The sequence below is a fragment of the Ptychodera flava genome, chromosome 14 (genome assembly GCF_041260155.1).
Source record: "Ptychodera flava strain L36383 chromosome 14, AS_Pfla_20210202, whole genome shotgun sequence".
In the NCBI taxonomy this organism is placed as follows: domain Eukaryota; kingdom Metazoa; phylum Hemichordata; class Enteropneusta; family Ptychoderidae; genus Ptychodera; species Ptychodera flava.
This window is the reverse complement of record NC_091941.1, coordinates 21,369,880-21,394,808: the sequence shown is the minus strand read 5'-3', so window position 1 is coordinate 21,394,808 and position 24,929 is coordinate 21,369,880. Positions and strand designations below refer to the sequence as shown.

General features: G+C 37.2%; 1 protein-coding gene across 14 annotated transcripts in view; it reads left to right on the top strand.

Moving 5' to 3' along the window:
• Positions 1-24,929, top strand: part of LOC139149727 (synaptosomal-associated protein 25-like) — a 77,422-nt gene that overhangs the window by 33,858 nt on the left and 18,635 nt on the right. For 7 of the 14 annotated variants that reach the window (XM_070721668.1, XM_070721666.1, XM_070721670.1 and 4 more), the window contains exons 1-2: positions 5,392-6,692; positions 22,838-22,879. In XM_070721668.1, the coding sequence (XP_070577769.1) occupies positions 6,597-6,692; positions 22,838-22,879 (138 nt within the window). In that variant the 5' untranslated portion in view covers positions 5,392-6,596. Of the gene's footprint in view, positions 1-5,391; positions 6,693-22,837; positions 22,880-24,929 lie in introns of those variants that run through there. The other 7 variants (XM_070721673.1, XM_070721674.1, XM_070721676.1 and 4 more) reach the window with 1 other exon arrangement.

Here is a 24,929-nt window from a genome sequence, read left to right as displayed (position 1 = left end):
TGTTAGGTAATATTTCCTCCAACTTGAACTAGTCTTGAATTCTCAAAGAAGAGGAAAAAACTTGCTCTTGACTTTGACTGCAGAAGAACTTTGCTCAGCAGTGTAATTGTATGCATTTCATAAATGGTTGGTAGATGAATGCAGTGCAGAATTGAAGTCACTATCATGTTTAACGGAATTGAAAGTCTTCTCATGGAGTGCATTTGTTGTATTCATGGTGGTTGTCTGGATACACTGAAATTTTCTGCTTTCATTGCCTTTAAACCAATTTGAACGATGATGTTTTACATAATGTCAATTGCTGACGTACGCGGACGGGCGTTGAGCATACACCATCGTCAGCCCAAAGTTCCAACCCAAGTTGCAGGAAGTTTTTTCAGTTTCTGCCCTGGAATTCCTGCTGAACAGAGAGAAAGATTCAGCTGACAGACAGCACCATGAAGACTCGGGATTTCCTATCTCCAGTGTGTGCGTGCGTGACATTTTGAAAGCCGGGAGAATGATGCACAGAATGGAAAGTTAAAATTTCAATTCCCAAGGGCTACAGACACTTTGTGAAGCTGAAGCAGTGCATTATGACGAGATTTGGAAAACGCAACATATCTGGATGAATATACGCGTCCGATGAATTTTGCCTTCTGGATGCTCATTAATATTTTATTTTTAGTAATCTCAGGGATTCAGATATCATTCAAGTGTGACTCTTAACATTTATTGCAGATAGTTCCAGCCATCTGTGAGTTGCAATTTCATCTTTTTTTTCCCCCCAAATCTGTAGAAGCCAGCTGAAGCCAGTCCGGCAGAAGACATTAATTTTGAAGGATATGGAAACCTAAATGTCAAACACTGTTTGTGAAATGGCAACAAATATCAGTGCATTTTTCAGTGTTTTAATATTGTTGTCAGTATACCAGGTTAATTTATAAAAAAATGTCAACAATAATATAGGGGTACCGTTTTACTTTAATAAACCCCTGTTGTTATTTTTTAAAGTTGTCGTTTAATTTTTCTTTTGTCTATTGGTAATTTTTCATTTGTGTCCTTCCGTTGGTTATGTCAAGGAGTGCCATAGTGCAGTTATCCGTCACCTATACTCTCTGGGTCTATGGTCAGTAATATATTTTCCAAATATGCCGCTAAGCATTAAACTAATTATAATAGTCCACACTCCTTTTGTCAGTGATATTTTAATTGCAAAACAGTCACATGTGAAGTGTTTTTACGTGATAAACATGTTGAAATGTGGTTTTTTTAGTTTAATCGAAAACTAAAATGTAAGGAGCAAAATCAGAGAAAGACAGCAAATGTCTCAACAAAAGTAAACAAATAGCAAAGATTATACAGCTAATAGGCTAGTATCTGTATTGTTACGGGACTGTGGTTGAATATTTTCAAATATGTACAAATAACAGTAACATACTAATGGATGTTTAATGAAATTTTCCACACTACTGCATAAATCATGTACGGAGTATTTGGCAAGGTGGGAAAGTTCATGAATAGTGCATAATATATTTGCTAGGGTTTTTTCTCCCGCATGTAATGCAAAATGCATTTTATGTTCATCATGAATATCTGGTGCTGAGTCTGTTCTGAACATTGAATTGAGAAAAAAAAATAAACGTTAATATCATGTGCAGTTTTTATGTCTGATTTTCAGTTGAAATTGAACTAAATTGCCACTCTGGGAACTCTGACGAACACACTGCTAATGTATGTGTAATGTCATGAAGTATCGGTATGATGCAATTTCCTTGGAGCGACATGCCAATCTTGCCAAATGAGAGGAGGCAGAAATGAATGAGTTAATTTAAATAATAGATGCAAAACCATACCTTTCCATTTAAATGGCCACTACTCAATCAATGGTGGAGTCGGTCAGCAACCCATTTTGTCTGAATAGCTGACGGAGCTTCTCCAAGTATAGCTGAAAGTATCGAGTCGAAACAAAGGATGTGATATAATCTGCTGAATGAGAACTTACAGCCTACCTTAAACATTCGGACGTTCAGCAAAATCACAGCGTACTGATACAGTGAACTCAAATCTGTTCGACACGTGTATTGTGATATCCCCCGAAGGCAGTTTTTATTCATGTAGAGTGATCATAGTACTGTTATATGCAAACTGTGAATTACCCCATATAGAGTATCTTGCTCTTCAATTGCCATGCACAGTAACTGAATCCAATTGAGTTTTGCCTGTACAGACGTATGAAAATTAAGGCTTTTTGTAGTATTCAAAGCTTTCTCACTGATTCTGCCGGGGAGAGAAGCTATAGATATAAACCTTTTCACATACGGGGAACTGCTGTTTTTTGTATTGCGTTGATAGACAACAAAAATTGAAGGGGGATGTCGATAAAGCCAATTAGCATTGTTGAATGAAATTATAAAATTTGACAAGGCTTAATTGACGCTGTCAAAGCTTGGTAGGAGAAGGAGTCTCCCTTGATCAATTAAGTTAATTGACTCTATTATTCTCATCATTTTTTTTACATGTGTTAATTTGTGAGATTAACGCAGTTCTCGTCCTACTGAGTTGACACATTTGATGCGCAAATGTATGACTCTGGAAAAAAAAAATCGAATTAAATTTGATAAAAGGCGCTTTGACACACATGTTTTGTTTATGAAAAGAAATTGTAAACTTTACTGTCGCACATCTAGGTCTGAATGTCCTCACACTGTTTTTAATATCGTGGAGGGTCATTTCTCATTTCAAATGGCTTTTCCTTCTATACGTACTTCAATTGGGACTTAACAATAATCCATTTGATGGGATGTTTACGACCTCGTGAGAATCTCGAGATGAAATAACTAATCTTTCTTTCCAAAATTGCTGAACGATTTTTCATATCTGCTAATAAAAATTTGATTAATGGTCGGCTAAAAATGGACTTTCTTACCACAAATGTCATTTTGATAAAAGATTTTAAAGTGTCCTTCCTGCCCCTTGAATACTAATGTCCAAATCTAAATGCTGTTGGTAAAACAGTCAAGCGTCCCTACTTTTCATTCAGGAATTTGTGATATAAAAAAGTACAGTTGTAGTTATCAAATATTACCTGTAAATCTACAGTCTCTAATACCTTGCCTATAGTATTTGAGTAGTTGCTAAGTACCACAAATGAAGTCTGAAAATTTGAAGAGTAAAGCAAAAGTCAATTTTCTCCTTCGTATTTTTTTTTTGGCCAATATCCAAATGTGAATTATGAAAACTGGCATTTTATTGATGCATATTTATAAAAAAGACTAGTATTTTGATGTTTTTGTGAAAATCTGTAGATGTTGTGATTACAAACCATTATCTGGTACAGTCACCATCTTCACACATAGCTGGTGTCATCCCTTTCCGCACTCGTTACCAGTTATTCAAAATTTAATAAATTCTGATGCTTTTGTCATTTATCACTGAGTGCGTTGTAAAGCGGCATTTGTCCCAAACATGTCGGAGCCAGATTTTACAGGCTTTGAGTACCTGTACTTTCAGCCAATATTTAGGCGAGTCTACTATCGGGCAAACAAAAAGTCCATTCCATGTTTACAGTGGTAAAAGCAGAAATTATAGCAGAAAAATCAATATCTCTGCCTAATAGTAATGGGACTCCACAATAATCGAGAGTAGATGTGTCTATATTTAAATTTGTATTGAATTATGAAATGCAGATATATTGACTTTTGGGAACGTATAACTTACATGTATCAGCTCGTAATTAGACTGTTAACATAACCCATATTTTCAGCATGACTGATAGACTTCTATCATCATAAAAAAATGGTTGAAATATCCAAACAAACAGGCTTTTCTTCAGACAAAAAGTGTACCATCCATTAAAGTGCAAGTCCATTTTTTTTGCCTTTCGGTTGTTATTGACATCTGCCGAATCAAAAACATAGCGGAATGGTATTCCCCTTCTTATGCATTGCTCACTTCTCTAATCTCCATGATGGCAACAGCCTTGCTTGTACAAGCTGATATGGATTGCAATGATCTACGTGTTCAGACATAGCTTTTGGACAAGTTCAACTCTGTCAGATTTGTTGGGTAGACCCTCTTGTCCTGTGATTTCAAGGTCTGGGTATACTGAGTCAGAAGCATCACAGATGTGATCACGACAGTAAAAAATTCCTATATGGCAAAGCTGTTACCAACATTGTCCTAGTGAGATTATTGAACTTACACACTGTCCACTTTTCTCATCCATTATGACAATATTTGGGACAAATATTTGTGATCAGAATTCAGCTCTTTCCTTGGGCAATACCTTGTTTACAAAAGTCACTGCACTGATACCGGCACAGATGTGTGCCTGTCGGTTTACATGAAGATCAATGACTTTCTGTTTACCCTCCTTAATTAACTGCCAATTAACAGATATTTCACGAGTAACAGCTATAATAATAATTCCTTGTTTGTCATTCAGTATAATAGTGGTGAAGAAACTGTATACCTGTAAAATGTGAATGAAATTGTTTTTTTCATTCGTAACAACACGCTCCATCCTCCATTAGGATGATGGTGACATCATCCTCTCGAAGAGGCTTACCAGTGACGGTTGGCTGTGTGTGTGATAGTTGAAATCTGCATTTAATCGCAATTTGTGGAGAGCGGTACAAAGGAATATCCCATAAATAAATAAAATGCAAATTTAGAAACTTGAAATTAATGTCCCAGGAAGACGTATCAATAAACCCATATTACACATACAGGTGGGTCTTTTCTCAAAGCAGCCAGGCTGTTTTGAGTCCGTCACGACGTCGTATTTCTGCGTGCTTTACTTATTTTAATGGAATGTCTGGTTCCACGTAAAATGGTCTGTTAAGTGCAAATCTGCCCAACCCATGACCTGTTAAACGGTACGGTGTGCTAAACCAAATAGAAAATTTTATTAAGGCTTCATTAGAAACACTGAAAACAAGTTATTGCCCAAGGAAAGATCATGTCATCAATTATTCATGCCCTCCTGCCATTATCGAAGTGTAAAGTAGCTGCCTGTAGCACTGAAAACGGTGTGCAATATGCAGAGCATATCTGGGCCGTTTCCTTTCAGTTTTCCTCTGCGTCATCATCATCATCTGCAAAATGAAATAGCACCACATTCAATTTTTTGCTCAGCCGTGATGGATATACGCCTGTAAGTGAAGTGCTTCGCATGAATGATAATATTGCTATTATTTGATACCATGAATATTCATGAGGGTTGTTGAGTAGACATCAGCATATGCAAATATCAAGATGGATTGCTTTACAGTCGCACGTTACGGAGGCAGTCTGTCTAGTTGATGACCCCGGCCGACTAAAATAAATGGCAGCCAATACAAAAGGTTTATTGATGTTTCCATGGCAACAAAATGCAGTAGTTGTGTTCTAGGCGTACATTTCACTCTCAGTAATCCTACTGTCTTATTACATGGGAGCTCCTTTTGTGTCGCTCACTAAATATTCATGCTGCTGCCTCTTGTGGGTGTTAACAAGCGGGCAGAGTCTGATGGAAGTGTAGGGCAGCACTTATTCCTCAGAAGCCAATGCATTGGATGCTGAAGACGGCTCTGTGTCTGGTTCTCTTGGTGTTTTTCTTGCAAGCGCCCATGGAGACCATGGCTCTCTTCCTCATTGTGATGATCCTTTATTGATCAGCCTGGCTGTCATGTCACGTGTGATTGATTGGCATTATGGGCTGTCCGGGTAGCCAGCTGTAAACGTTCGTTTTACCATTGACGCACGACTCCAGCAACTATCAAATGCCAGGTCTGTATAGGCACGTCTTATTGGATATGCCCACCGTATTCTAATGAGGTAAAAAAAACACCACGCACATTAATGTCATATCCACCGTGGCGAGCACTGCTACTAATCAAGAGTCCTATTATTGTGTGGACATGCATCACAAGTGCTGCTGATGTGCTCCTGACCATTTCACTGGAGAAGTTCACTCATGTTTTCACCGTTGTGCAGTCTCGGACTTCTCTCGGCTTGCCTCGTCTGCAAATTTGGAGAATTCCCAGTCCATGGGCCTGGTAGGAGAAGACGGAGCACGGCAGATACTGTGGCAGGTGGATTGACTGTCAGCATCAGCTGAAAAATTAGGAGGCTAAAAACCCCAAAGACAAAAAGTAACCCAAACCATGCGGCATGTGAAGTTCTATGCTGAAAGTCATCATTATATTCCTCGGTTGTTGATAGTTTCAAAGAGATATTTCAGCAACTGACTGGCGATCAGGAGAAATATTTCAATGACTGGTGATTTATCCATGGAAAAAAGTACCTGCTGGCGGATCAATTAATCTGTGGAATTATAATAGGCTGCATCATCATTGCATAATTTGTTGATATTTCTCCCTCCTACAAAAAACACAACTTGGAACACTTCATTACGATGGTCTGAATATGAAGATGTTCTCAGATTGAGGAGTATTTAATTTTGCATTCAGTTTCCGGAGGACATGGGACTCATCCTTCTGGGAATTTCGTGAGCTGTATATATATAGAAATATAATATTATATATTGTGTATAAGGAGAAGCTACTACCACGTTATTTGTGTGGTAGTATTTTTGTACATAGCTGAGGGTAAAATACTTTATTGTCGAAGTCATGCCTGCTGCATCTGAGAACCATGATACCCCAGACTCTGAACAAGCTCAGAAACAAGAAGTGCCTCTCGGACCAGGGGATATCAAAATATTGGAGGTAACGGCTTCAATTGTTTTTGTTCCCGGCTCCAGTCATGCCTATGGTAAACATGTTCTCATCTCCCTTTCCTCAACTTTGTTTCTTTCAACATCTCAATCACACCAATTATGAATCAGAAAACTCTCTGAAACCACCATAGATAAAATTAAAATTCAGGAATAGAAACATATCTGTAGTGTAATGACTAGGAATATATAATTGTGTCAACCAGGTCAAAATAATAATGATCAGTTCAATAATAAGTTTTGATTTTGTTGTCATGGATATCATGTGACATATCACCTGGAAATGGTTTGCTTTTTATATTGATATGCATGTTTTCCCCCAGCCATTTGCTGCTGTGTGTAAATTCAAACATGTCACCGATACTGTTTTGACCTTTCAGCCAGTGCTGTTCATCTGGTCTGAGTCAGCGGTTATAGGGTTATAGATTATTGATCGCAATTTGTTTTGAAGTGAGGGAGCTACTTTAGGCCCTGAATGTTAGCACACAAATGGCACAGCGCTAATTGTCATAAGGCATTTGTTAAATATCACAAAAGATTCATTCACACGTATCTACCGGAAAAGTGATGGCGTTTTCAACATGAAAGAGAAAAGGTGCGCGGCACTTTGAGTGGAAAATCCTCAATACTATTTCACATGAACATGTTTGTGGATTATAGCGTAACACCGTTGAAAGACGAACATCTGAATTTTTTTTTTTGCAATGTGTGTTACATATTGAAAAAAAAGTACTTTCTAAGCACTGGTTTTCCGCCACACAATGGGAGGCAATCTTTCTATGGAATGAGTTTTGGATGAAAGCATTGTGCCAACATGGAATGGTACAGGTGGCATTTTGCATTTTTCATAGGAAAGGCACATCCTCCTCATACAAGTCTAATAAACAGCGTACAGTACGGCCACAGATGATGCAGTCATCCTGAATTTCATAACGACTCGGCGGTGAAGGATTTTTTTCCCCATGAATTTGCGCATTGCAACACCATGCCCAAGATAAAGAGACTGAATCTATATATAATTGTTCCTCAGAAGATGCACCTGTGTGTCCACAAGGAGTCTTATAATTACAGGGCAGTCATTTTAATCTACATTTGACATTCCCGGAGGAATTAATAAGAAACTTGATGAAAAAAATTTTGTTTGTGGCAGGGGCCTTATTTTAGGTATTATCCTTGAAGACATGCCAAGTAACATTTGTGAGGCTTGTCTTTATCTGATAACATACCAAATAAAATTAATTCAGTCATCATTACTGGAAATATCAAAATGTTTCTCAAAGTAGTGGTCCATTGGCCAATGTGTGTGCATGTGTTAATATTTGATGTTTTGTAATGTGTTCGTAGGGAAATTCTGTTACATAGTATAAATGATGTTCCTCGCCTAGAAATTTTCACGAAACATATGGTAACCATAATAATGACAGTATTCTAAAGGTCTAAATATCATCCTGAACAGAGAAACTGAAAGTAGAATATGCCACCATCTGCACAAACAATACTTTTATCCTATAATAATTCTTCTGCTGCTGTAAATGCTAAGATTCTGTATATGCCAACGTGGAAGGCATTCTCAGAGACCAGATTTGATTCAGTCTTCGCTAGTTTGTGCACACTGAATTGAAAAGTGGGTGGGATACAACCTAATTGCCTCACTTGTTCTGATTCATAATGTTGGCAAAGATCTGCCCCCCCCCCCCACCAACAAGAAGCTTTGCCTTATCACCGACACTTTGTCAATTAACCTCCGTAGGGCACTTGTACTTCACACCAAACTAGTGTGTCTGATCCAATTTTCAGATTGGGACTGTTTGACAAGGAAACTAATAGATGGGGGTGTTTATACACATTCCAAAAAATTGACAGCAAAAAATGACGTCACTGAGAAGTGCGCTTGACTATATCGACAAGTGTTCCGTATTTAATATCGTCCACTGGTCTTGAACAGGAAATGGGGCCAGCAGTAATATAACAGTTTATAAAAATATCAGACATGTAGACAAGCATCAGTGTTTCTCTCTCTGTCGTCGAGTGCAGCCACCGTTGCGTACATGTAGTTTACTGCTGCATCATCATGCATTATTCATGTCCATTATCAAAATCGTGCCATTTGGTCAGAGAACGTATGCTTGATTAATTAAACAAGGCCATCCAAATCGACAATCCTTAGATCCTGTGTGAATTATCTGAATCCTACATCACCCCATCGTCCTCGGAATCAAGATTCCCAATTACTATCATCAATTACTTTTTCCATATCTGATTTACCTTGTCATGCACAATGCCCGCAAAGTCTGTACCATTGTATATTTTGAAATAGTTAAAGTTCTAAATTGTATTTGTCGCATGTAATTCTCACTTTGATTGGCCAAGTTAGAATTTTCACCCTGGTAGCTAGTAGTTACAAAGTTTGATTTATTTAATTCCTCTAACACATGGCACAGAGTTCTTCAAAGCTCCCCAGCTGTTTCAGCAAAGCTATTCAGTATCCAAATGATTGTATAGCTGCTAGCACTCTTTTTTCATGCCCATGATTAAAGGATTCCATCAAACTGCACCACACCCAGCATTTAGCATTGATAATATCATGACAGACAATATAAATACAAATAATATGATACAATTTCTAAGCTCCAGTGTTCTGTTATTGAAAAGACAGCATCAAAGTTCCCCATGTACAGCCTCGTGTTGGCATCCTCACAGCACATCATGAAAGGCCGTACAATATAATTTGGGAAGGTATTAAAAATGATAGAGATCTGATGCATGCTCACAAGTGAAAGTTGCTTAATTCTGCGCGCTGAAAGTACATGAACACGTTCGACATGACACATTTTGGTAGATTTACATGAAAAGTTAATCAGAATGAAGGATATTGAGTCTATTGATTGATGAGGATATTTGGCTGCCTAAGGACATCTCATTAAACTGAGAAGGGCATGTTGCGGTGGGACTTACTTTAACCAATTTTGACAATTGATTCATTGTTGGAGGTCAGTTAGGGTTTTGTCGAAGAAACGATCTCTTGAAGTTCGGTTCCTGTAATTCAGATACTCTTATTACCTGCGTAGGAAAATAATGATATGTACAAAGATGGTTATATTTGAAATATTGCGATGTAAATAGAAGTCTACAAAGAATTTTAAAATGAAGTCTGCTTCTTAGCTGTGTCTGATGAAAAATGTGCAAGTCTTGTTATTCGCTCCTGCTATCGTTATTCTCGCAAACTTTTTAGTTCATAAACGTGCTTTTTGTACGATTACGATTGTACGTCTTTACTCAAATGCAGAATGGTCAAAAAATGAGATGTATTGAGAATGAGAACAGGCCCTGTTACCATGGTAATTTGATAAAAATTGCACTAAGTTACTGAATGTCATGCCAACCACATGAGAGAGAGGAGAAACGTTTTTGAAAATCAATTGCCTCAGGCCTTGGCTGCAAGGAATCTTCGATTGTTTCGAAAAGGTCACTTGTATCGCATTTGGCAGAATCAATGCCTCTGTTGACTGCTTTGTCAGATAAATTGTCTGGTAATAAGGCAAAAAACATGCTTTCACAATGTATCATATCTCCGCTCGCCAATTCTCAAAATTTCAAAAATATTTTTTTTATATTTTCTTGCAATATCAAAAACATCTTTGGTTATGGCGCAAATAGATTCACACATTGTGTGCTCAAGTAGTTGTAGTGCTACACTCTGTTGAACATTGTAAATGCATTTGTTAAAATGCGATTACGTTGTAAAAATGTTGGTAGTTCAAGGAATGGAGCTTTCATATTTTATGTTCAGTGTGTACAGAGGTAGGTGGTTTCATAGTGCTCAATGATGAAATATTCATATTACAAAAAGGAATGGAGGTAATGTGTTCCCAGTAGTGTGTATCAAAAGTGTGATGCACACAGTCCATGTAGCCGACAATGAGATGCAAATGATATGCGGTCAAGGTCTCCTCAACTAACTTTCAGCTGGTTCTTCACTTTCTACTATTTTTATATTATTTTTTACAAAGGCACAGACTTATTCTACCTGCAACTTAAAACTGATAGTGATTTTGTAGCTCATTCTTTACTATTTTTCATACTTTTTGGTAGCCGGTAACACACACTTCGTGTTCGTGTCGGCTACATGGACGATCTGCCAAAAGTGTGATGCACTAGCTGTCGTACATGTTGACTTTGCAAAGATAATCTTTACTGAGATAGATCAGAACCATTTCAGAATGCAATATTGTTGCCTTAAATGAATAGTTGACCACACTTGCATCGTATCAAAAGCTAATATTTGTCCATCCAAATACAAAATGTTAAATGTTATACGTTAACCTGTAATTTTAGAACATAACACAACCTGGACTTTGACATGAATGGATCAAGCCGTGCAGTCCCTTGCAAACTAGGTTTGTTTTAACCCTTTCACCACCATGGTTTGTCCCAAATCCATTGTTTTCTATGGTAAAGTTGGACCTGTATACAGGGAACTGGGGGTGAAAGGTTTTTAAGGTAGAATGTGCTTCCTGGACAGATATTCAGACTCTCAAATTTTTACAATTCTTTTCTGATCTACCACTTGTGGGGGCTCATTTTAAAGCTCTTGGAGTAAAAAAAAATTTTTACCAGCTCAGATTTTCGAGAACCGAAAATTGTATTTTTCTTCATAGGTTAACACAGGTGTGGCAGCCATTTTGAATTTCAAATATTGGTCAATATTAGGTAATTTGTTTTTCTAGCGCCAAACTTTGCACCAGACTCCGATTTTCATTCTTGATTTGGTAACAGAATAGTTGCAAGTTTCATTGTGGAAAGTTTGTGAAAATGTTAATCTTTCACTTTAGAGGCGCAATACTACCATAAAGGACTTTGGTACATACATACGGTATGTCATTGCTTAGATACAAATATGTACAAGTTTTTAAATTAATAATCACACTTGCATTAGAAATAATTCAACAGCTATTTTGACAACAGTGCGTTTGCAGCACCGTACCCTCAGAACCATTGTTAGCACCTTCGATGCCCTACAGTTCTCTTTTATTCATGAGTATTGTGCAGAAATTGTTAAAGTAAAGGAGAGACAGAATTTAAATTTTGAGTGTCAAAAGAAGTGCATTTGCTAGATTCTTGTAGGTCTATGAAAATGACAAGTGTTTTTCAATGTTATATATAGACAGAGTCTGTGATAAACTGCACCGACTCAAAGGTGTTCAAAAACAATCACACGACTTTCAATCTGAGTGGATTCGCAATGAAGTCAATGAGCAGGTGGAAGGTGAAGTTATTTTACTTTTCTGATAAATACATAAATAGTGTCTTTTTATTATTTTTGCTCTCATCGTAATATCCGTGGTAGTGTGTCATATAAATGTTTGAATGCCAAATAAATCAAACGGAGTGTTTATATTCCACCACCATTAGTACATATCACATAAGAATTTTACGAGAAAATTGGGAGACCTGGTAGGTTATACTGCAACGTGTGTACATTGCAGAGACACAGTACGCAGCCTCGAAATGCAGGCAAACATAACATTTTACCTTTACGATATCCTAGTGCTCCAATTTGTAAATAACATGGATCTTACTATGTATGGAGCCCTTTGTATTTAAATAGGTTTTGATTTTGAAATGGTTAAAGTCAGGATAGGAAATTTTTCCCTGGAATATTCTTCAACAGGCAGTGGACATGGTTTTGACCTTCTTCATGTACTGCTCAGAATGACAGAGATTATAAAGCTGTTAAAACTAATGATGATAAAATGCAAATTGCAGATTTAAATTTTTTGACCAGTGCATAGACAGTATTCTATGGAAATTAAAAGTTGTGTTATACATGTACTAATAGGATCATGACATAGTTACTGAAATTTCATAAATTTCATAAATTCACTTCAGCTGTAATTGAAATTCTTCTAGGACAAAGCTGTATTAAAGTTATTCAAGGTTGGCCACTGTACATACGCCATCAAAAATTGTCGCTGGAGTTAATGGGAAAAAATGAAAAGGTAATTGAACTGACATTGATTTCCAGATTCTAGGAATGAGAACCAATTTAGCAATCTGCGTGATCATTGCATGCGTTATACACTCTCTGATTGAGTACCATTTCTGATCCTTGCCTGAAATCTGGCGTAGATTTGCCAAGTTTGAAGACTTCTAATTTAAATTGGCATCGGAATTTGCCATAAGTGGAAACCAAGTAGAACTTTCGTTTGCAACAGAGAAAGCTTTCACGGTGTATTGTGGAAAAATGATATGCCTGCTCCTATAATAAATCAATTCTGTTTATGACAAGGGAGTGGCGTTGGTATAAGTTAAATATCATCAAATTAAAATGTTCGTATGTTTGTGTATGCATACCTGGATATACATATAAATATTTCCTTGGTAATTCTTCTTTTTCTATCAAACATGCATGAAAATACCATTTTATTTTTAAATAACACTGACCTGTGTACTGTGAATAGGGTGGATACTTTGGGAACTAGACTGATTGCGTGAGAGTCAGCTAGTGCTTAGTACGCAAAGGCGATAAATCTATAACAACTTCACGTCAGGAGAAGACATGCGGCTCAGAGCAATTTCTCAGTGAGAGTCAACATATTCAGACAAGATGCGTAGGTGTAGGCTGAGAGAGATACAGTATAAAACAGGAACTAATAGTAGAGTGACTGTTTGTGGTGATGTGCCCAGATAATGATGCGAGTTCACCTTAATTGCAGCTTACAGTCGGTTTTTATTATGCGTGCGCCATTGGTAAATTGAGTCCGGAAACTTGAACGGCGACGCCGACCGGCGTTTTGTGGTCATCATAAGTGTTACACTTGAGCTGAGATGCAGCACCACTAAATGTCAATGATGCCAAATCCTATGTGTATGCCACCTGAGTCATATACTGGAAACATGTATATATTATAAAATACTAAGTTGGATTGCTGTCCCGAAATGTCCTCCTCATCTGCCTCACTCCAACCTGTTTATGGAGCTTGACCCCCTAACTCTTGGATAGGAGAATAGGGCAGATTCTTCAATACAGTACTTTCTGTGTGAAAAAAATTTGATGGAATTATCCAGTAGAGCATTAACGTCTTTGAGCAGCACAATGAAGTGATTAAAATAGTTCTACAGTATTAAAATTGTCTGCCTTGATGAATGCAGACGCAGTAATAGGGTTTGCACATTTCAAGTAGGCTTCCAGCAAAATTAGCTTGTTGTATAATATGAAAGCCAACTGCTGCAGGAATCTTATTCTCATTAGTAGAAATTAGATAGATAATATTTTATTATAGTGACACGGTTTCATATTCAACACAAGATTCTTATTTTGAAAAAGTACCAGAAATTTGTTTGAAACCCCAGCCGAGTTGTCAGCTTATGAGTCACTGGTTCCTATAAATTAGACTAACCACACTGTGCGTGCGTCTAGATAACATATTTTACAGTATAACATAATTCATAAAGAAAGTATATTAAGCATTTGAAATTACATTTCTCCTTATGATATACATTTGGTGAATACACTTAGCAAAGTTTCTGACATAACTGTGTGAGAAAAGTTGAACAAGTTTTTCATTTGATGGCAAATCATGAAGAACATCTGTAATCGAGGTGCGAATATCGTCGTACTGTTCGCAATCAAATATAAAATGAAATTCGTCCTCAACAATATTACAGTTACAGAGTAAACTATTCTCTGATCAATTTGCAAGTTAGAATACCGACCAGTTTCAATCCTCAAAGGTAATGTCCCGTTACGTAATCTTGCCATAACTGAGCGGTATTTATACGGGATATTAAGTAATACATAAGGTTCAACATTGTAATTGTGTTTGAATGTACAATACGTTCTCAATTTCGGTTTCATTAAACAGTTAATTCTCCAGTTTACAGATTCATTTACTTTTAACTTCTGTTTTGCTTTGTCAAGAATAACATTAGTACTAATATTTTGTTCATTTCTAGACTCAAAAATATGTAACAGTCCAGCCTCTTTAAATACAGCCTTCGCTCGTTTCGTCCACAATTGGTCGCTTAAAAATACACGTTTGGTCAGTCTAGTGATGGGTAGTCTCTGTAGTCTAGACCACAGCCTTATGACCTCAACTTTACGCCTATATTCACTAGACATCCATCCCATATCACCGTATACTGAAGCGGTAGGACTTGAAGCTCCTACTCCGAGATATGATCGCATTGCACGGTGTTGGATCTTGTCAATACAAGTGATTGAATTTCTATGCCACACTGCCGAAGCGTAATCAAGAATTGGAGCTACTAGCGAATCAAAAAGCTTTGTGTACATCTGATAAGACATTCCACCATACATTTTACATTTGGCAATAATAATTCCAGTAGCTCTTGAGGCAGATTCAGCAAGGCTCTGTGTCATAACATTCACATCAAGATGTTCACTAAAATATACTCCCAAATATTTGTATTTTTCTGTAACATCAATTGACATAGGCCCACAGTGAAATTGAGCTTGTGTACGTGGAAAAGAGTGATTTTTGAAGTGTACCACCAAAGTTTTGTCTTGGCTCAATCTCAGTCTCCACTTTTTACAGTACATGTGTACTATATCAAGCAAGCTTTGTAAATTTTCTTCGGAATCGGCCAGCAAAACAATATCATCAGCGTATAATAGTATGCTAATGGTATCTTCCGCAACTTTAACACCTATACCGGACTGTTTTATTTCTGTTGCCAGGTCATTAATATATAGTGCAAATAGAGTAGGAGAAAGGCTGTCGCCTTGTTTGACACCAATATCAACAGGAAAACTTTCAGTGGTAAACTGATTTACTTGGACCTTGCACATTACGTTAGTGTACAAGGAACGCAGCACATTGAGAAATTTGCCATTTACTCCACTTTCATATAATTTGTACCATAGACAATTCCTCTCAACACGATCAAATGCCTTTCGCATGTCAACAAAGCAAGCAAATGTAGGCTGGTTCTTACTAATTCTGTTTTCAATAATAGAATACAGAACAAATATATGGTCTAAACAAGAACGAAGTTTTCTGAAACCATTCTGCTCGTCAACTAGCTTGCCGTATTTCTCTAACCAATTAAGCAGACGGTTATTGAGAATCGATGTGAAAACTTTACATATACACGATATCAGAGTAATACCTCTGTAATTCAACGGAACACGTCTATCTTTGTTTCCACTCTTCGGTATTGGGCAGATAAGACCTTGACGCCAACTTGTCGGTACTAAACCAGTATCAAAACACGTCACAAGTAGACGATGCATCAATTCGATGGAAACTTTGTTCTTCAGAATTTCATAATGTATTTTATCCAACCCACACGCCTTGCCAGATTTAGTTTTCATAATGGCTTTTTCAGTCTCAGTAACCGTGATTGGTTGATTTAACTCTGTCTGGTCTAGTGTAGGCATGTCTGGAGGAGATAACTGATCAACTTCAGCATCGAATTCTTTCAATTTGTTCATAATCGTGTGCAGATGGCTCTCGTCAAAACGAAATTCCTCGGCATTATCAGCAGATACAGGGTCAGTAGTACTAAAAAGACTTGCAAAGTCTTTTCTCCACCTGTTTAATACAATATCCAATTCTGTATGCGCTTTATCGCCATCTATAATTTCAATAGGTATTGGCTCCTTAGGCGTATGTGCGCAGAAAATATTATTGAAATCTTTCCAGAAATCACGTCCCCCGTTGTCTATGTCTAATAGTTTTTGTTGTTGCATTTTACCATACCAACGTTTAGCTTTCCTTATTTCAGAATCAAATGTGCGCCTTGCTTCCACAAAAGAATCTTTTAGTCTCGATTTCAATCTGGATGGACCTTTGCACTTGTTCCACAGCTTTTCTTTTTGACATGTTAATTTCCAGAGATCAGTGAGTAACGGTGACCACAATGGCTTGTTCCTTTTATGCTTTTTTGTTGTACGTAGTGAAACATCCTGAACTCTAAATGAACATCCATTTCGTCTTTGAAAAGCTTACATATTTCATCATAAGTAGAATCGATGTCTCTTGTTGTAAGTTGGCTTTTTCTAGATTTTCAGTAAACGTCTGAATTTACTTCGAGTATCTGAACTGCACATAAACCAGGTGGGATGTATTTTAATTGATACATCCGACGTTTAGTAGTCGAGTTCGTCGTTTGGAGATCACGTGAACGTACATGGAAGTCATCAATAAATGCATTATGAACACTCCAAGTCAGTAAGCAATGATCAGGGATACTTCCAGTGGGAAAAATACCAAGTTCATTACAGATACGAGCATTTGACCAAATCTGGAAGTTTTTAAAGGTGTTCAGTTCATCGGCGGGTACTAAACAATAATCAACTACTGCTGAACCTCTAATTGAAACTGATGTGAACCCATCATTGTTGTGGTCAGCATTACGCCCATTTAACATACACATATTATTGTCTTTACAAAAATCAATAAGCAGCTCTCCAAAGGTATTTTTCACATTGTCGATTACTACCCTCGGTGGAATATCATGTAACTCTGGTATGTAATCTTGCAGCTGACCACACCTGGCGTTGAAATCACCACACAGAATATGGTAATGAAAGCGTTCATTTTCATGCATAATTAATTGTTGGGATAGGTAATCGAAAAAATCGTTGCCAACATCTCCTCTTGGAGAATGCTGAGGTTGCAGATAACAGCAACATATTGTGAACGAACGATCAGAATATTTATCTTTTAACGTTAACCAAAGAATACCTTCCATGTTGTTGTCTAGTATGGACACTTTGTACATTCTGAGAAGACGACTATGAATAAATATACCCACTCCACCAGAGCCGCGTATGGCTCGCCTTGAAATAAATTTCCTATTCTGACGAAAAAAGGTGTAATCATTCATTTTGAGAGTTTCATCGTCCCGCAGAAATGTCTCACAAACACAAATAATATCTAAGTTCATCTTCTTCAGCACACGTTCTCGATATTCGGAAGAAACGTCAGACTTCGACCACCCGTTTACATTCCAACAACCAATATTGATACTCGACTGATCTATCTGCTATTCTGTCTCTTTTCTATCGTCGTGTACCACTCTGCCGTATTTCCATTTTAATTTATGGTCGTCACCAATGGCTCGTAATATACTGCGGAAATTTGCATGGATTTGACGGGTATCTCGAGAAACGTCATTCTCAATATACACGGATTTGTAGTCAATGGACTTACGTAAGGATCGCTTGGCTTGGAAAATAGCTCGTTTCTGTTCCATGGACTCCAAAGTTACCAACACAACCCCTGGATTCTTACCGTATGATTTCTTACGAGTAACATTAAGGCAGTTGGTATCAGTTTCCTGTAGTTTCAATCCGTCTCGAAATAAGGCTTTCACTTTCTCAGCGATATTTTCGTCGACACGTTGTTCTAAGCCACGGACTACAATCACGCACCTGTTGGTATTCTCACCACTGCCTGTAGGATTTTCAAGGCTGTCAACTCGTTTCACAAGTCGTTCAAAGTCACCTCTCAGCTTTGATACTTCCATCGTAATTTCATCTCGGATCTCTCTTATAGCAGTATCGATAGACTTCGTAACCTTTGCTTCAGAAGATTTCATTTTTTGTGTCAGGTTTGTTTGTACACGTTGAATCTGGGCACTCAGGTCAGCCAGAGTAATGTCTTGCTCATGAACGGTGTCATGGCGGGTGTCATTTCTTCCATCAGCGGTGTCTTGACTGTTTGACCGAGCGCGAGTCTGTCTTTTCTCAATATTTCTGCTGGCCATACTTGGCAATTGTGTAATACAGGTATGGTAGTTCCGTTCGGTGGAAAATTTTGCTACGTCTAGGGTTTAGAGGAGATAGTTCGAAGTTTCCTCAAGAGCGACTGCAAAACACGTCCGCACACGTGCGTGTCACTACTTACTTCGGTAGTAATTACATATTAATATTGATGTGATAGTCATAGATTTTAAATTACATATCCGTTTTAAATGCATGCCTATATAAGTCGGTTTTCAGCTTGTGACAGACTTCTGAACTCGGCACTTTTTATTTGTCATAAAATCCCTGACAAAGCCGCCTGGTGAATTTTGTTCCTTTTCCTTCTACATTTGGGTCCGTCTTGGTAAGGAATGATATTTCACAGTGGTATAAAATTGAATGATGTGAAAATGGGCAATATTCAATCAACAATCATCTTGCCAGCTTTTAATCAAAAAAATTTAGAAAATGGTAATTTTGATAGAAAAGGCACAATTATGATCATAATCCAAGTTAATGATTTACCAAAACTTTTATGCATTTCACAAAAAAAGGCCGATTTGGCTTGAATGAATTTTTTAGTTTCTCATGAATATTAAGACTACCGGTACAAATAATTTAAGAGATGCTTAATATGATGAATCTCTTTTTTGCACCATATTGGTTTCCAGCTGCAAATTGCTGAAGAAAATCAAGAGGAAAAAACAAATTGCAATACTGAGTTTTAATTCTTAATTTTTGTGGTAAATACCTTTAAACAGAATTATTGCGAAAAAAAATTGCATTATTTTTATAATTTCATCTAAATATATTGCCAGTTTTCAGTGCTGATACGTATTTTGTAAGTCTTCAATTAGTTTCAAAGAATGTTCTGCCAGCTTTATTTGCAACAAAAGTGAAGAAATGATGATCGTTGGATAATTAAAGTGAAAAAGTACCATTAATTTGCAGCAGACTGCCAATTCAAAAAATGCATCTCCAGGCACAGAGACTATGGTAGAACTGTTCTCATCATTAATAGCGTCTGCAGGTTGGACATTCAATCATCTGTGCGCTAATGCATCGGCAATTCACAGTCCTTTGAGAAAGTGTACGTGTGAGAAGACCCACGTAGAGTGTGTCAACTCCCAACCAGACACTCTTGCCCACAGCAGTACTTTTTTCGCATTAGTGTAGCTGCCCATTCAGCTTATCGCACACTTTTAACTATCGCTTTGCAAAGTGATAAAGGTTGGATTTTGAAGGGTTCACTTTAAGGAGGCACGTTTCCACACAAACACAAAAGCAAGAAAACGGGAGATATTTGTCAGAGCAACGTCTGGCCTTGTATGTGTCAATTTTCATTTCCCTCAATTAAAAAAACCCAGCTGACACACCTTTGTCACACTTCTGTGAGCAGCTCATTGAAATCTGCTGCCTGCCAAGTGAGTGCAGGAGATAGAGGAGTGTGATAAAACAGGCCGGCTGCTTCCTCAAACTATTAGACAATTCCAAGGGTTTCACATTCACAAATCAAAGTTGTGAGGAAAGAAAAACGATAGCAGGCGGCTCGGAGAACAAGATCCGAGTCAGTTGCATGTCAGTCTGATACTCTAGTTGTTCCCAGAAGCCGTACCCTTTGAACACAAAATCGTTTCCCGAGAAAAGTCACTGATTATGGTACTAGTCGACGCACGCTTTGAAAAAAGTGTAAGCAAACAAACCGGCTGCCATGAATCATATTCAGCCTTGATTTAAATGATTTAATTACCGGAAGCCAGGTATCAATACTGAATGCACAATGAACTGAGATAATCTAATGTTACAGTCCCCAGGGTAGAAAGTAAACTACTTTGTCCTGTCGGCGCTCCCTTTCTATCAGTGTGAATGGTATATTCCCCCATGAGATGGAGTCAATTTAGACATTATTTAGACTTGATCGTAGTTCTACATGTATTCAGAAATATTGTATGAATAAAATGGCCTGATTATTGCGCGGATGTAAAGTTAAAAAGAGCATTGAATTCTTCATTATAGATCCTTTTTTTTCCCCAATTAAAGAATTTCAATATACCGGTATCATGCTTATACTGGCATAGCCGAACTTCACACCTGTCTGTTACGTATATCATAGACAGCAAAAAAAAAAAAACATGATATGAAATTTAGCCAAACTCACTCGTTGAATATCTGTCATGCTGCTTTGAATAATTAAGCATAGTATTGTAACTTAAAGCTAAATCATTTTTATATTGCTTTTAATATATCAAAGATTACCATCAATGTACAGAGTGGGAGATAATTGGCATTTAATAGATAATTCATCAAGAAAGATGGAACTCTGTGAAAGACAGTAGACCATAGCTTTGCTAGGCATTGCGCTTACCGGCAATGGAAATTGTACGTGGCAGTTGTGATCTTAAACCATTTGGGAGAAGGAGGGGTAAAAATGAGTGCGTGAAAACGTCAACACATCAAGAAGGAGGGTCCTATTATCTAAATAGTTACCCAAGTCAAGTATCTTCATGTAATTCAACATCTCCATACCTTCCTCTGTTGAATGCAGGGAAAAACCTGAGCAAATGCTTTGAATTAACCCAATGAAATGTGTGATGAGGTTTTGTTGTCGGTTTCAAGCAATTAACAGAACTTTTTCAAAAAAGGTGGTATATTTACATACTGGAACTTTTTTTACAAAGATGTCCATAAGTTTCTCTTCATGGTGTCAAATTCTTTTAATGATAACTTCTTTCAGGCAAAAATATTTTTGTTATAGACCAAAGGAACAGATCTTAATTCTTAAATAAATTAACACAGTGAAATTTAAGAAAGATGTGTGTAAATCGTTGACTATGCAATCTAGATGTGGTATACCGTATTTACTGCTATCAGAAATACTTCCCAAACCTGTCTTATAATGGAGTTGTTAACAATGTTACCCAGAGGATACTATCATCCGTCCAATATTGGGAACTAAGTTAACTAACTCCGTCATCTGCAATGTGAAATAATCTTTGTTACTATTCCACAAATATAAAACTGCCAAAGGTGTTGTTTGTAGGCTGCTACCATCATTTCAAACCAATTTTTGTTCAATAATGCTATCTCTACGGTTGCCTGTTCATCAGATGTTTCATAACTCCTACGTTATCTATAGCAGTACTTTCTGTCACAGACTGGAGATTGCATATCCAATGATTGTCAACTGTTCACAGTTCCATTTCAAATCATTTTATCATCTTCACCTATTTGAAACCTCCACAAATATTGTCCAGGGCTAAGCAACTATTAAAACCTGTCAATTTTGAAAAGACTTGATCCGTTTGAAACTGATATACCTTTCAAAATTGATAGCAAACGTGGAAAAGGTTTTAAAAGGCTCCTGCCCAGACTGTCCTAAAGTATATACATTGGAAATTGCCTTCACAAAGTGTTATCTATGAGCTCCCGTCTGTTTTTGTATCCATGTCAAAGGTGTTATCTATTGTCTTCTTTTTGTAAAATATTTGAAATTGATTTTATCTATGACATGATATCTATATTATCTTTCTATAATTTGAAATCGCCAATATTGTATTGTCAAAGTATTGTCAACGGGCTGCATGTTATGTTTATACCGTAGATATAGTGATGATTTTGTTCAAAACGGCTATCTAATTTCGGTAACAGCAATATCGCATGTTTGACATTTGGGTCGGTGGTTCATATCAAGTCATACGATATCTCAGTGTTATGATGACAGATTTATCTCAAATGTCCTGAAAGCAAAGCAAAGACTAGCGTACGGTATTATCACCAGACTGAGAATTCAGCAAGGCATACCTCACGTGCAACAAAACCAGTTCTCAATATGCATCTACCAGTTCTCTCATTGTCACTGATTTCCCTTCGGACAAATTCCAAATAAATTCAGAGCATGACTATTATGAAGTGGCACCCTTGTGTGAGAAATATGATTGCAGATGATATGGTTCATAAGGTTGATGATTTTATGATTTTCAATACAACATGAAGACTAGAAGGCATTGAGGGTTGCTGTTCTGTCAGCTTGGAGAACCCCAGGACCCTATAGCATGCATGGTGTAGTGAAAATATGAAAATCATCAGTCAGTATTGGTAATTCCGTGACTATCAAAAGTTTCATTCTCAATTTCTATGGGATCTATAAAATGATCAACTTGCAAATCTATGTCGGAGATTATGTAGTAGTTAATGCTCTTCCATTGTTCAACAACACTTTCCTGCCAATAAGTTGAACGTACACATACTGGTACAGTAGAGTGATACAAGATCTCACATAGGCCTGCAAGGTTGCCTGTTAAGATGCCAGAATGCCAGTGAATTAGCCGCTGAACAACGGTATTCATCATGAACTGTCAACTTTGACAGAACAAATCACAAACTCGACCACTCACAAATTTCTTTGTCTTTCTTTTTTTCTGTAGTCCCTGGAGAGTACACGACGTATGCTGCAGATGGCAGAAGAGGTTGGTTAAACATAATTTACACAAAAATATTCATTTTCTTTTTATCTCGGATCAAGTGATCTGTGGGTACTTTGAATGTTGACCTTTTGTCATTTCATTTTGTGTGCAGTTTTGCTAACCTTCCAGTTTCTATTCTTGTGCAGCTTTCCCTTTTTTAATTAACTTTAATTTGGAGTTTTGGTTCAGAAATGCGCTTTTGTTCCTGATGATATCAATGTCCTTCCACTGGGTTTCTTCCAATGGTGTGGCCTTGTATGGAACTGATGCAGGCGTCGTAAAAATTGATGTTGCATGCAAGCATCATCATCAAACAAACTGGTGCTGAAGATTGGAAAACAGAACATCAAACCACTCCAGAAGTACAGTAGCCTGGAGAGACCATCATTTTTAGTTACCTGTTGTTTCCTTTGCTGAATATATGATGAAAACTGGTAAAAAAATTGCTGTGATGGTTCTATAGGCACAAAATGGAAGACTAGAGTTCATATGTATGTTCATGTAGTAATGGAAATGGCTGAATTTCAGTTTTAAAATACAAGTATTTTTGATGAAACGAAATTCAAAAATATATGTATTGAGAACAAGACCAGAATTTAAAGTGGTCAGACGTGCATGCTGATGAATTATTCATAGTTTTATTATTGTCATAAACCACTGTATAATAGATGTATCTAAATCTGATAAGGTAAAAATCACTGTGGCATTCGAGTGAGATAAATATTCTCAAAGGGGCAATTTTGCCTTGATTTAGATCTTACACTTCCAAAATTAAGATTTTGAAATCAGAAGTCAAGGCCAAACGGTAGTGAAGTGAAAATACATTATATAGTTTTCACCTATATCTCAGGGTTCCTGAGATTTGAAAATTAAGATTACCAAATTACACAAAGGGCTAAAATTGCCGAAAGTAGTGGCATGCAAATTCAAGGTACTGGTTTATTGTATAGTATCAGTTCTGTCTTTGTTGGGCAAAAGTTTGTTTTATACACTGCATGTGGAAGATCAGAGAGTGCAAATAAGACTGCAAAATTCCAAAATAAAATAAAATGAGACATGAAAGACATGAGGATTTCAAACGTATGAATCTACATGAACAGACGTTGATAGATGGAAATATTGCCTTCCTGACTGAGAAAAAATTGAGTGCCACACATCAAATTTGCATGCTACATCACTGCGTCTAGAAATCTAATTGGTGAAGGCTGAAATTCACAGAACTAGATGATATACCGGTAGTCCATACAAAAATGATCTGGTTAATCAAATTCACTTCAGTTTGCCACTTCTAAGTTGACACTTGTACCTTCAATGACCTTGTCAAATCTCAATTACCTTTGCACTTTCCATCAATGAATGAAATGTTTACCGGGTGCCACAATCAGCATTTAAAGCGATCCGCGATTCTCTCAACACCACAGCACTGTGCGTTTTTAGCACGTTTCTAATCAAGGAAGTTAACTTCCGTTGCCAATGCAAAAATTAACAACCATCATCAATGTTTAAAAAGGAAAACATTCCCCTGTCCCAAATGGTGCAGACGTCTCAAATACAGTATAGCGATCCGCGATTGTCTCAACACTACAGCACTGTGCGTTTTTAGTGCGTTTCTAATCAAGGAAGTTCACTTCCGTTGCCAATGCAAAAATTAACAACCATCATCAATATTTAAAAAGGAAAACATTCCCTCTCCCAATGATGCAGACTTCTCAAATACAGTATAGCGATCCACGATTCTCTCAACACCACAGCACTGTGCATTTCTAGCGCGTTTCTAATCAAGGAAGTTCACTTCCGTTGCGGATGCAAAAATTAACAACCATCATCAATATTTGAAAAGGAAAACATTCCCCTCTCCCAAATGGTGCAGACGTCTCAAATACAGTATAGCTGCCATTAATAAATCGGTAATGTAGGGGAACTCCATCACCTGACTTGACATTGCTGACGTGAAATGGATTTACAAGATGTATCAATTTGTATTTACCTGGCTAAGCTCATTGATACAAGCTGAAAGCTGTGCCCAGAATAGTGTATTGATTTTTGACTGCTG